At 36.1% G+C, this 15,118-nt stretch overlaps 2 protein-coding genes across 2 annotated transcripts in view; one reads left to right on the top strand and one right to left on the bottom strand.

Moving 5' to 3' along the window:
• Positions 1 to 15,118, bottom strand: part of LOC134815694 (metal-response element-binding transcription factor 2-like) — a 106,870-nt gene that overhangs the window by 53,083 nt on the left and 38,669 nt on the right. The window contains exon 7 of the mRNA XM_063824272.1: positions 7,063 to 7,211. Within this exon, the coding sequence (XP_063680342.1) occupies positions 7,063 to 7,211 (149 nt within the window). The remainder of the gene's footprint in view (positions 1 to 7,062; positions 7,212 to 15,118) is intronic.
• On the top strand, positions 10,409 to 14,986 carry LOC134815708 (uncharacterized). Its single transcript, XM_063824284.1, has 3 exons — positions 10,409 to 10,466; positions 10,976 to 11,105; positions 11,295 to 14,986. The coding sequence occupies exons 2-3, from the start codon at positions 11,003 to 11,005 to the stop codon at positions 14,651 to 14,653; spliced, it is 3,462 nt and encodes a 1,153-aa protein (XP_063680354.1). The 5' UTR covers positions 10,409 to 10,466; positions 10,976 to 11,002; the 3' UTR covers positions 14,654 to 14,986.

Below are 15,118 nucleotides of genomic sequence, written 5' to 3'. Positions count from 1 at the left end.
GATATGGAACGAACTACCTTACCCAGAGAAAACATTGTCAATTATTGAATGTTTTAGAAGTTCCATAAAACATTTTAATTTAACTTCTAACTTTTGATAAAAATTATTCCATAAATTCTGAATTTAATTTTCATAAAATTTCATGTCTCGCTTGAATAGTTTTTTCAAGTCATTGGGCCAAAGTTCTGTCCCTTCGTGTTGAGACGGTGGTGTGCCTAAAGAGAAAAGTACGAACCTGGGTTCGCTTTACTAGCGTATTCAAGTATTCAGTAAGTTATACCATCGACCACTTGCACTTAGGCTTGATGATACAAATTTGTCAAAGATCTCTAGATTAATACAGAATTATCCTGTTAACGACGGACCAATTCATCGCACCTTGTTGGTGGTGTATTCACTGTATCTAATGACTGTGTAATATATCGATAAATCTTTCAATGATTCCTACATTATTACGATATAATAGAACTTGAAAAACTATATCGATAACTATTTTGGTCATATCTAGTGTTTGATCTTTGCATAATAATATGTTTAAGTACCATTTTCTGGCTTTAGTATTGCCGATATATTTTCAAGCATAAGTTACTATTCTTAACTTAGTATTCATGCTATTTTCTGGGATGACTAGTTTAACTGAGTATAACTTTTATCTTAAAAGCGGTGTTATTCAATTTCAATTTATTATTATCAAGTGATTTTTTCTGAATAGATTTGAGATGAATAGATTTTGAGATGATCTAGTTTTCCACATTTGGACCATCAGAATTAAAATTTCAGTACTCACTACATGAGTTATCGAACTTACTATAAAATTTTATAGGAGAAAAAATCTTTCTGGATTCTTCTCGATCTTGATAGTCGCTCACAAAAATAGTATAATTGCGATTCAATACGATTAACGAATTAAAGGCTCCATTTGCGGTGGTTTCGGCGAGCAACTTTCTTTTTTATTATATAAAAGGTTCCTGTTAGTGGTAGAATGCTACTCTTTAAATCAAAGTTGCCATATTCCATATATAAAATTGTAAAGTTTAAAAGCCCTCAGTAGTATAGCTTTCATTAGATTTCGAGTGGCCTGTCTTGTATTGTCACAAAACATAGCTAAAATACAGTCAGCCCCCAGGAGCTAGCTACCTTTGAATTTTTCAATGTGTTCTGCCAACCGATTACTTTTTCGGGGTCATACTGTGAAACTCCAGTTCTAATATTTATGAAAATGAATGATCCTTGGCCTTAGTCATCATTTGATATTTTTATAGTAAACTTGCCAGCCGAACCTTCTATAAAATATACTTAGATCCAATCTTTAATTAGTTCACGAGAGATACTTGTTAATAGAAACACTGGAAATATCCATAATATTGACAAAGACTCCTTTATGTACGGGAAAGATAAGGTAAACAACTAAATACTAATCATGAGCCGACGGGGTTTCATCAGGTAGAATGTTTCTAGAAATTGGGGACTGTACAAAATTTGACAAAACTAATGTTTGAATTAGACTTGTTGATATTATTATTATAGTGATACTGATATGACTACCTTACTCGGGAATATTATAGCGGGTTAATTTATGACTGGGAAAATTAATGACCGGGAAAAATATGGCGGAAAGTTCCAAAACCCACCACTTTATCCCAGTCATAATATTCCCGAGTAAGGTACTATAGTAAATGAGAAATTAGAACATCATGATACTATGATCAGTTGAATATCTTGGAACCCATAGTGCCTGTAGCTTGGTACCACTAACAAAATGTCCCTTAGATTAATTAAATAGTAGAAGTAACGTCCCTGAAGATTAATAAAAAGCACAAGGTTAAACACCATGTGATCAGAAGACTAATTAACTTAGTAGCTGAGAAGCCAGGGGACAGCACGTGGCTAGATAGTAGGACTATTTATTAGTGTATTAGCGAGGCTCAGCGCACATGGTTCACTGGATGCTACCTACTGTTATACTGTACTATATTACCTTCTCACTACTCAGTCTGGATGTTACCTACTTTATCCATGGTTATGTGGTTATCTCATTATCTCAAGCTAGTCTCGGTTGATTTTATAATTATGTTATGTAGTTTTGTCAGATTTGGTGTTTACTTCCTCAGCACGAAACAATTTAAGTGTTTACATAATAACGGAGTGTTTAAAATATAAAGGTTCGATTTGAGATGCTCTGAATCAAACGCTGATTTAACATCGAGGCTTATTAGTTATATGGTAACTCCGATATCTTGGAATTGCCAGTATCAAAATTCGTTGAGTTGAATTTCAATTTTCTCGGGTAGAATATGGTTTTCACTCTCTAGGAATAATTAAAATGTTTTCAGTTGTTAACTTGTCACATGCTCAGGAAAGGTTCGAAAGGTTGACATGCTCAGAATCGAGACTTGATTTTCATATAATATTATTATCATCGAGCCTTTTTTGGGTTTGGCATCCTTCATTCAGTGTTGTCAGTGTTAGAAACGACACCCGACTCGATCAAGTTAATCCTTTAATCAATCCAACGGTGATCAACTTAAATGCTCGTAACCATCAGTAAACTGCTGTCAACATAGTATTTAATATTATGACGGAGTTTTTTCGGTGATTCGGTTAATGACGTTTGGCCCCCCTGTATTATACCTGTAAAATAAATCTCATTCTGAAGATTTGCGGGGATTATTTCTTTGTTTATTATAATTTTTATCCTCATTCTCTTGTATATAAATACTTTTTACCTTTTGGGTAAATTTACTTTTTATAATGGGTCAGACATTACCAAGGAATTTGACTTTTGAATCGTTTAATCCGTTTAATTCGTTTAATCCGTTTAATCCGTTTACGGTATACCTGACTAGAAACCCGCTAGTCGAAAGCTTTGTTCGAGGAATTTAAAAAAATCATTTATGTTTAGATTTATCTAATCTCTTCACCATTTAAGCATTTAGCTCTAAGCTCTGTATTGTAGAAAGTACGGATTTTATTTGACAATAACGACAAAGTTGTAAGTATTTGGATTTCCTAAACGATACTTTTTACCGCATCAAAAATATCAATCACAACCAAAGTTATGAATAGTAATAATCTTGAGTATAAATGTGAGTTAGTCATGACGTATCATAAAGCATGGCAACGCGCGTTGTTAATCTGCGGTTGCTCGCGCACGTACAATTTTTTTATATTGCTAAGCAACGACGCAGTAAACCTTTGCTAAAATAACGCCATTGTTCTAACGTTTATTGTACCTCACTTCCGACGTCAATTATAAAAAATCTAAAGCCTATTAATCAAAATTCTAAGAATACTATCTCTTATTTCTGTCTTTTTTCTACAACCCTGCTAAAAATCGTGAGGTTTCAACTCCATTTGCGAGCTGAAATTAGTCAGGAAGAAGGGTCGGTTTTTGGTCAATTTTCAATGTCCCCGTTGCCGTCAAGTTTAAAATATATAATTTATGATGAATTTATTGAAAGTTTTCAATCACCTAATATTATTTTGTAATTTGTATCGACATAATATATCGTTTTTCAGTTATAAAGTTACCTTATATCTATTAATTATTGCAGTATTTGTGAATTGTGATTAATTTGTATTGATTTATTATTAATTGTGACTTATAAATTAGTTACCATTATATTACAGTCTAAAAAATTATTGTCAAAAATTAATTTTATGAAGGAGTAAGTTGTCAGTGGATGCGAATTCGTATATTCATTTATTGCTTGTTTAATTTGTTTTTTGTAAATTATACTGTGTTTAATTTACGATTGTTTGTATTTGAGATTCTGCGATTAAATTTATTTTGTTGATTGTAATGTTGTGATATTGCATAATTTATTGTAAATAATTTATTGTATAAGTTTCAGAATTATGTAATGTAACGCGATAGAAGCATTTTAAGCGGGCATATCCTGTCCAAACCCAGGATACATGACATAAAGAATTTGGTTTAACTTATTTGTATGAAAAGCATCAATAGTACCGATATGCTTCTTGAACAACAAATATATCTTTTATTTTTTATTAACTAACACATTGTTATACTGAAATGTTATGTTCCATTCTTTATTCATTTATTTCGCTATGACACTGATCTTAGTCCTTAGATGTACTATTTATCTTACTATATATAAAGCGAGACGATATATATATATATGTGTATATATCCGTGCCATTTTACTGACACCACGGCATCAACTTTAACGCGACTTTCCGCAAAAACCGTAAAACATATACAACTGAAACTTTTTTGACTGGGTCAAATGCTTTAATGGCCTTCAAATCAGCATGAAAAAATAAAAAATTGGCCAAGGAATAATAATTTTAGTGCCCAAAATTTGGACTCTCAAGTGGTGTCAAAAACGCGAATTAAATAGGTAATAATTATTTTAGTCTCTCGAGTCTTGACACCACTTTAGGGTTAGACGGGTTCCTGCTAGTTCCTATAATTCCTTTAGCTGTTACTGTTTTGTACTGTTGCATTGATCTTACTTCCAGATCCAGGAATTTGTGAGGAGTTTTCCTGTTTTCTCATTTTGGTTTAACTAATTGGTAATCCCCCTATCTCCCTCTTTCCCTCATAGGGGATTTTGACTTTCAGGTGAACTGTAAAAAGGCACTTTTACAACAAATCTTAAAAATTTTGAAGAATCATGATTTAATAGACGTGCAATTTTAGCATTTTAATAGACAAAATTACTTGTACAAAGACACGAAAACTCAAATGAACCGACGTCAAAGAGCTTTGAACTCAAAGAACTCGAGGGAAGGAACTCCCACGAATCTCTGAGTTCTGGTATCTGGGAGCCTCTAGTTCATTGGAGTTAACCGTCACTTTTGTGGGAGGGATCATTCTTAATGTCAGCATCGGTTAAACTCAACTTGACTATAATGTCTGGGTAGCAAAAGATCGCGATCGGTGGTTCAACTTCATTGAAATTATTGTCAATTTCGTGGGAGGGAATAATCTTGATCGCAGACTTCATTTCTCGTTGACATGGAAATACAGACTGCTAGACACTTGAAGCTCGAGCTCAAAGTGTCAAATAACATCCGGTGTTGCAATTTGCAGATTGGTAATGGTTAATGCAACGGTTCTTTGCTCTGTCTTTCTGAGAATGATAAAAGCCTCACTTAAATCATTAACCTGTTCTCATATGAATTATTTATCTATCGTATTTGATGGCTAAGTGAGTTATCAAAGGCAACCATCGGCGTAACGCGACATAATTTTGTCAAAATTGGCGAGATATTTTTGTCCTCCAAGTTAGCGTAGATTTAAGCCTGTGAAGAGCTACTTAGTGAGAGGGAGAATCGTTGGTGTCGTGACACAACTCACCAGACTGATATTTAAATAGCATTTCAGATTAAACAAATTCATTTTCGAGCCGCGAATTTAATAGCGGTCTGAGCTCGTCTATGGTAATACACAACAGTGGTTGAAATGCGTTTTAGTCAACGGTGGCCTGGTGCAGTCTTAGCTTTACTTTTTGGTATAAAGTTATTGGTTAAAGAGCCATTTTTTATCTTAAATTATTATGCCTTTATGTTTATGCTTTCAAAATTTCTTGAGGGCAGTATTTTTCCACATCAATTAATATTCACTTTTTTTGCTGAGACCACTACAGTTCAAACCATGGTCACCTTATTTTCTATTCAATGAAAATTGAATAAACGTTTTAACACTGTAATCAAAGACAAGTTGCAATATAAACCACCATTCTAGGGATTTATTATTAGGCTTGAATTTTCATCGGGTACAAAGTTAGCAGGAGGTGACCGGGAAAATGTGTCCTCTGGATAAAGTAAAAGTACATTTTAGTAGGAACGCTAATTTAAACTTAACACGTCAACTTTATTTCATTTTTCCTAGAAGCTCATGTATCTCTGATGTTAATCATGTAGTAGATGATGAAGAATTATCATTATGGTCTGGGGCCTGGGCAAGTTTAAAACAGGATAGTGGAACATGCCTAGAAATTTGATAAGTTGCAAAGCATCTGCAAGCTATTTTGAGTTTGACCAAGGTAAAATTGCATTTCATGTTGCTAGCTATTTTGGCGTTGCAAAAGAGTTATTGGTTCAATGTCGGAATTTCCAATAATTATTAGTATATCCTAACGTTCAAGAGGTGACCGGACATGATTTCAGGCCTGACCGGGACCGGGACCGGGATTTAAAATGTGACTTGACCGGGACCGGGACCGGGACTGAGATTATCAATTTACCGGGCCTGACTGGAACCGGGACCGGGACTGGGATGAAAAATGTGAATTGACCGGGACCGGAACCGGGACCGGGATGGCTCAAAATTTCCAATCCCGGTACCGGGATTCCCGGTACCGGGAATTCCTGTCGATTACTGGTTAATTCATGATCATAATTTATTACTCAAAAACTTGCCCAGGCCCCAGACCATAATGATAATTCTTCATCATCTACTACATGATTATTGATTAACATAAGAGATACATGAGCTTCTAGGAAAAATGAAATAAAGTTGACGTGTCAAGTTTAAATTAGCATTCCTACTAAAATTAAAATGTACTTTTACTTTATCCAGAGGACACATTTCACGGTCTTTAATACCGTTCGGAAGGCGATGTAAATTTAATTCCCATTAGTTAGAAAATCTACCACACCTCCCACTACACCAATAGTCAAGTTAATCCTGTCGTCATACTACGTGCTAAGATCCGTTTCAGCGCATAAAATATATTCGCACAGTATTTTGGGCCGTGATAATTACTGTGACAACAAAGAAGCCCACAAATAAGAGTCCAGACTTCCAGGAAAAATTATGCTAATTTGAACATCAAAATTTTATGTTTGATTAACCGTTAAATTAAACACGTTAGCCTTAACACTTATTGACAGAAGGGTGGGAAGTTACAGTTACACGGGTTTGCACAATTGACAGTTCTCTTAAAATGCTGCCTAATATCCTCTGAAACCCTTTTGTTTTATTAAAATACTTGTTTTATTAAAATACTTGTTTTATTAAAATACTTGTTTTATTAGTGTATTAACTATTAGTGCACCTCTAGAGTCTAGACTCATATGAATAACACATACCTGAGAAGAGAGGGGGTGTTGTGCGCCTGTAACTGCCACAATCCCGTGTTCTTGTCCATGAACATCCAGTGTCCTGTAATGCTCATCGTGGTCGCCAGCTTGGTCTTCCATTTGTCGCTCTTCTGCTTCTGGTAGTACTTGAAACTGTCCTGGAACAGACACACAGGGTTTAAATTTTAGTGACACACAAAATGGGCCATCAATTCGTAATGATATCTTGACTTTGATAAATTTTACCACTGCGTTAGCTACTTAGCTACCAGCATACACCACCAGCTGGCCTAATACTAAACTTAGACCTGCAATTTTATATCGACTGTGGGCACTAGTCGGCGATTCAACGTTTTGATCAGAGTAATTAAGTTTACAATATCAAATATATGGCCAAGGTCAAGGTGTGTCAAGTCACAACACCTATAACTATCACGAAAATAAGTACAATCAGTATATTAAAATGGCACTATCAGTATCTTTTAAATATTAAGTATGTTTGACAGTGCAGGTATATTTTGTTTGCTGTCCATTCTGACTCATGATCTTGAATTACGAGCTAGCGCTTGACTACGATCATCCTCACGACCACACAGCACAAACAGACACACAAACAGACACACAAACAGACATACAAACATACACACAAATAGACACACAAACAGACATACAAATAAACATACAAACATACACACAAACAGACATACAAACATACATACAAACAGACATACAAACAGACATACAAACAGACACACAAACAGACACACAAACAGACATACAAACAGACAACAAGCGTTGTCACAGTTTCTCAACCTGATCTGATCAAACAGTTTAATTTATTCCTCCACTAAAATCATACTTTTAATTCCTCATTTTCAGAACGCACTGTGTCAGCAGCTGTTCCAGCTTATTATATTTATACAATTATGTGGTCGAAACGAGAAGACTTTCATGCCACTTGTACATATTTTGCAAGAGAAATTATAATTGTTACAAGGTCTGGCAATGGAAATTCTCCTAATATCATGACGAATTCGTCCACGTAGTCTGTTGATTAGTATATAATAGGGGAGAGAGGACCTCTTGACTATAAATATGATATCCTTCTGTATTCATTTGTATTACTTTATGATACTGTAAGTATTACTTCATGTTGTAAATAACACATTAGCTGTTAAATGGTATTATTTAGTGTTAGTGAAGAATAAGTTAAACATTACCGTACAATAGTGTCTTATTTTTTAATGTTAAAGTTTTTAAAATAAAATTACATTCGGTATGTAGTCACTATCACAGTCTAATGTCTTAAGTTTTACATTTTTTTACATTAAATGTAGAACAAATTTTGTTCTTATATAAAATTCTGTTTGAATTTTCCTTAACGAAAAATATCGCGCACACTACACTGAACGTAGTTCAAAATACAACATAATTTACGAGTACAACAACTTACAAACAATACTATTAATATGGGACGTGTGTCTGCACTGCTTTACAGTTTACACACACATCACCTGATCATTATAATACTCCACACCACCTCAGTTAGTGTGCACTGTGTTACCTACAAACGTACAGTAGAGAATGTTACTTCTGATATGTGTCAGGTAACTGGCTGCTGCTTTTATTTAATGCTATTGACCTCATTGGGTTACAGCAATATTGCGCGATAAAGAAGATTATGGTAGATAGAGTTGTTCTTATGCTCTGTTTGTGATGACATTTTATTTTTATCCGGTACTAGTAATTCTGGTCGAAATAGTTATTTCGTTGTCATGTGACTTCTATCACGTATTTAACTGAGCTATTGATATTTAACTTGAGAACTTGAGACAGACTCTCAGTTATATCTGAAATATATAATTTTTTTTTGCGTTTTCACTGTCCACTGTATTTTATAGAGCAGACTAAGCAGTCTGCCAGTTTCATCTTCTGTAAAACTAATCGGTTCTTTCTTAAAATAAGATCATCATTATGAGTAAAGCGGTAGAGTAGAGCGGAATTTAGAGCTTTAGAGGATTAACATGACCTTCAAATTATGTCTATTATTGTAACATAATCCGGTATTTTGTTAATCTAACTCCTCTCCCAATTTAACGGCGAACTCATTTTACCTACATATTGTTTTATTATTATCTGTTGCTTCTAGTCTATATATCGTTACTTAACATTATTCCTAGTTGCTAGTATTTGTCCATAATTTCTGAATTGATATAGAAGTTCATAATCTTGATATTCCCATATCAAGTCTCGCTTGAATGTCTTGACTGTACATCTTCATTGGGTAAATTTTAATATCGAAGCGTATAATACAATTAAATGTTAAATTAATTTATTAATTTATTATCATTAAGCCACTTATACCAGGAGTCACGACTTCAAGTCTCAAATTTAACGAGGTTTTTGAGCACAAAGATCGACTGTAAAGAAAGTGCACGTATGATCCTATAACCGGTCTCGTTTAATTATACGTTGTAATAGTATATCTTGAACTTTATCAACTTTATTTGCTAATAAGTAATAATATGTTGGGATAATTCTACTGACACAGACCATAACATGGTAAGATAGGTATACTGTTAGCGGTATTGCGTACCCTATGTACCATACGCTCTAATTCTCCACCATCTAGAGTACCTGTAACATTTGCCCGGAGTATCTCAAGAGTTACAGACCATATTATCACTCTGCCAATTTAATCAGATTCCTCATCGTCTGATTGTTACTAAATTATCTTTTACACCGGGTCCAGTTATAAGCAATTCAGTTGTCCGGCCGGCATTCTATAAATTTCTGCGTCAGGTAAATTTCATACTATATAGTATTACTAAAATTTCCTCGATTAGTTCAACCACCTTTTAAAAATTATGTAATTTCCTCTCTCTGATTCCGTCATTCAGTGACTGATATTCTAATATTGAACTCGATTAATCGTTCTTTTCTCCCTTAATGTAGCATTTAGTACCGCCCGCCAATATCGGTTATAGAATTGTCTGATTTGTTACTATAGTTTAATGTATAATATGTATTAGCTTGCTATATTTCCGGACCCTTAGAATTCGCAAATTTTCTAGAAAACGTTTATAAAATCTTTAAGAAGTATGCATGTAAGAAAATAAGAACGATATACTTGTGATTGTTGATGCTTGCTTTTAGGTTAAAATCGATTGGATCGATATCTTTTAAACTTTTTACTTTATTATCTAACTCTAAGGGAAAACAATGAGAATTTTCAATTTTGGAATTCGATTGTGTCATGTTGCAATCGTTCATATATTATAATATACTAATGAAAAAGCAGCTAGAACATTTGAATTTGAAGTTCATTTTCATTGTACTTATATTTTGTTCATGCAGTTTAAAAGTTTAGAGTTATGGTGGGGAGATATTGAATATTCTGACGCGTGACAGTGGTGAGTGTTTCCTATATTAAGACGCAGTGAAACTACTATATAACTTGCATCAGCTGACCCATCAATCATTATAACATAGCCTTCGTCAGGAGCTGATGCTAACTTTGAAATCAATCCTCATTTGTCAGAGTATGTCAAGGGATACCAAATCATTATATTATTTAATTTTGATAATGATTATGGTTAAATCCTGCATTAAGAGCTCCTTACAAAGTAACTACCCACTCTCGCCAATTTGTCCCTGTTCACTTTAGACTAATTCGATTTGTTGGATGTGTACTAAATTTACTTTGTTCAGAATATTTCAATATAATTCAACTTAATATTCAACTATATGGTATACTCGAGCCCTACCTGATACTAAATCTCTGAATAGCGAATATAATGGACGAACAGTTACTTTGTCACGTCGCTAGCTCATAGCTTAAATCGACTAGGTCATTTCGAAAATTGCGTTTTCATTTCACAGCAATCTTTTTCGAATAATCCCTATAACATAATTCTCCCAGCTATAAGAGTATGTCTGTGGTGTTCTAATGATCGCAGCGATGAAACGAATGGTTTCAAGAAACAGCTTGAAAATCGGTCATTGTATTCTTCTCCAAGCCCTCCTCTTAATATTCTGCCATCCTGTGGAAGGTAAGCATCTTGATTCTTGACGTGCCCCTAAAGTTACAGCTGATAAAGCTCGTTGGGAACTTTAGGTTATATCTTAATTAGAATTATTCAAAATTATCGATTAGAAATAGTCAAAAATAATGGCATTTAAAAAAATGTCTGATGATGGTTCCATATCATTTGTAATTTATAAACTAACAAAAATTTCAGGGGTGGATGAGACTCGCACCTACACGGTAACGGTAAGAAACGGATTTCTGAAAGCAGTGGACAACGAAACACCGAAAGAAAACTTGAGCCCAGAAGTCAAAAAGTTTGAAAGAAAAATCCACTGCTGGACAAGTAATCAGACATACGGTGAGACGAGCTATAACCTTAACTTGGCCCAATACACGGAAGTATGCGAAAATGACCCTGGATTCTACCAGTACTGCGGAACAGCTCCACTGGGAGCCATGGCCCAAATCCAAGCATTCGGGATAAATGGCACACTTTGTGGTTCTTATATTTGCACTAACAAGAAGTTTCCTGTCCTGGGAGATCTCAGTCCAGTTACGCACGACTCTGGTCTGTATCCGTTGAAGAGATTCCAGTGCAGTGGAAACTATGACATTTGTGATAACATCGAAGCGGAGAAGTTGAGGACGAAAAACTGTGGCAGTGAGAAATGGTTTCACTGTGAGATTAGTGGTGTTACAGTGCCGATGGAAAACAAATGCGATGGTGTCAATGACTGCCTTGCGACCGAGGATGAAATGGCAGAAGATTGTCAACATGATTATGGAATAACATGCGAAAGCAGCAAGGACATCGTGCAAGGAGCCAAGATATGGAGGAGCCCCCTTGACACATGTAAAATGGATGAAGAAAGCAGCATCTGCATAGACGAAATAGACCTGTACAACAAATCAGAAGCCTGCAGTCCCTCAGTCCAGGTTGGTTCATGTCCCCGTAGAAAGGGTGGCGACCTGATACCCCTCTTCCCGGCCCAGATGTGTGGGGCGTACAGTTACTACAACCCAGAAGATAGCAGACTAGCAGAACGAGTCTGTTATGATGGGAGGGATCAGATAAACTGCACGAACAGGGACATCGTGTTCACCTGCAACCACACCCCAACAAATCACACAATATCTCTGACAGATGTTGTTCTCTGTAAAAACCTCGGACTATGCACAGATAACATCCCCGACCTGTGCGAGGAACCCGAAGCAAGCTGCAAGGTGCACAGACATTTCATGTGTGATGGGGTAGACAACTGTGATAACGGTCAGGACGAAGTTCATTGTAAGGAACTCCAAACCGAGGTGAATTGCCTGCGGAGGGTAAGGAAAACACCAGGAGATGGCCAGGAGCCTGTGAAAATGCCAATACTCAAATCTTGGGTCAATGACGGAGTGGTTGACTGTGATAATGGAGAGGACGAGGATGTGGACATTTGGAAGGTCTGTGAGTATGTTTTAAAGGGAGACAGGAAAGTAGACAAGTTCTCATATAAAAATGCTGATAGCACATGCAATGCAGCATTTATATGCAACCCTGATGAAAAGGACGTCAAGGACGTGGTTCTGATTGATCCTAACGACATGTGTGACGGCAGGCAAAAGAAGGGCTGCCCTATAGAATCTTCACTCTGCCTGTTATCCAGAGACAAGGAAGTGAACGTCGATGTTTTCAGTCCAAACCGCCTACAGAAGTACCTTGATCCGTGTATCCCAGGCATTATGAACGAAGGAAACCATAGTCAGGTGACGTGTAAGAATTACATTCTTGAGGACTCTTATGGAACTCAACCAATAGAGATATCAGGACCAGCAGATCGACTGTACGACTGCGCATACCTCTTCGGAGAATTCTATGTTTATTCGTCCTGTCTGAACTTATGCAGTGATAAAAGTGTGGTTTGTCCCATTAGAAAGGTTAACTATTTGACATCGTGTCCTGATATGCCCAACCGAACCCTAACTCTTACAAAGAAAGGTGATTTGACATTTGTAGAACCCATTGAAGACGGAAAATTCATCAATAAAGAAATGTTCCCTTGTGAAAACGGCAGGTGTGTGCTTTACAGCCAAACCTGTGACCTCATAAACGATTGTGGGGATAACTCAGACGAAAAGTACTGCAATAATCACTTCTCCTGTGATAATGCTACCCATGAGATAATCAAAAAGTCTCAATTTTGCGATGGAATCATCCACTGTTCGAACGAGTATGACGAATGCCATGAAGACTGCCCTCAAGGAAACAACAAAACAATTCTCCAATCTACAGTGCTGCGGGTGTTCGGATGGCTGATCGGCATCCCAGCGATCCTCATGAACGGTTTTATGATGTTAAGGAATCTTACTGGTATGCTAAAGGGTGAACACAGCACTGCAGTCAGTCTCAGCATATCCGCTCTCGTGACCCTCATTGCTCTGGGAGACTTCTTTGTGGGTCTCTATCTTGTTTGTATTAGTATTGAGAATGTCACAAGGAGTGAGGGTTTTTGCAAAGAGGAGCGAAAGTGGCTAACTTCGTCCTCTTGTGAATTCTATGGAGTTATATCAACTTTTGGGTCTGAGCTATCAGTCTTTGCCATGACTTCTTTAAGCGTCTACCGAGCTTTTGTTATGAGAAGGTTGAACACTGGACAGAGACCTCAGGCAAAATTTAAATTCTTGCTTGGAATAGGGTGTTTGGTGTTGACCTCATTAGCTTTCCTAATAGCCATAATACCGATAGAACCCCATCTTCACGAAGCCTACTTTAATAATGGATACTTCATAGAAAATGCAGCTTTTTTTCTGAGTCCAAAAAAAAGTGGTGAATTTTGGCCACTGTTACGAAAATATTTTGGTGCTAATGACATTGAAAACATTGCAAACAGTTCAACAAGTGTGAAGAGAAAGGTCGAAGAAATGTTCAGCAAGTCCAGTGACGCAGACGGCGAGCAACTGAATTTTAAAATTCTTGGTTTCTATGGCAGCAGTGGTTCGTGCACTTTCAAGTTCTTTGTGGACGAGGACGATCCGCAAAAACACTACACGTGGGCTGTCCTGATGATAAACTTGGCCAGTTTATTCATCATATCTGCTGGCTACTTTTCAGTTCATCTGCTTACACAAAACTCTGCCAATAAAGTCGGGATAACGAACAAATTTGGACCCTTGCAGCGGAAGATAACTTTCATCATCTTCACAGACTTTCTGTGCTGGCTTCCCTTTATTGTAGTCTGTGTCATATACTACATAGACAAGAATATAATAAACGAGAAAGATCTGTATCCAGCGTTTGCCACAATAGTTTTACCAATAAACTCAATCATCAACCCTCTTCTTTACGACAACGTTCTTGCGACTCTTCCGTCATATTTCTGGCGAAAACTGACTCATTATGCTCGTTTGATCTTACCACAGTCCTGCTCAAATTGGAGCGGATTGAGGAGAAGATTTACCGACAACGGAGAATTTAGAGATCATTCTAAGAAGACAGTGCTCAGCTTGGACCAGTTTGGTAACAAGAATCTTCAGATTAGTCAGAAAGATATTAACAACTCGAGGGTTTCGCAAGTTACAGCTTGCTAAATACTGTATATAATAATCTTGTAATATTCTTTAGAATTATAACTTGACAAGAACTTAACCTTGATCGATAATTTAGATAGATGATTCAGATATTGGATATTATTCAGTATTATATAATATATGATAAGAATTCAGAACGATGTGTTATTGTTAAAGGCATATAATATTCGTTGAGTGCATTGAGGATGAATGATTTGTGAAATTTATTTGTCGCTGATTCGCTACTCTATGGCTGTTATGTATACGATTACGATGTACCTCATCAGATCGTCAATGAGGTATTGTCAAATGACGCTCTCATTTTGTAACATATTATGCTCATTCTGTGTTGGTAAATTATGACTTTTATTGAATTGGCACTACATATCATTTGAATATTGGCTCACAGTTAAATTCAAAATACTATTATATAAGTCTATAATACTATTTTCAAAACACTACGTCAAAGCATTACGGAGCCAGTAA

This window comes from Bolinopsis microptera, chromosome 5, assembly GCF_026151205.1.
Source record: "Bolinopsis microptera isolate Bmic1 chromosome 5, MBARI_Bmic_1.0, whole genome shotgun sequence".
NCBI lineage: Eukaryota > Metazoa > Ctenophora > Tentaculata > Lobata > Bolinopsidae > Bolinopsis > Bolinopsis microptera.
This window is presented reverse-complemented; position numbering and strand designations above follow the sequence as displayed.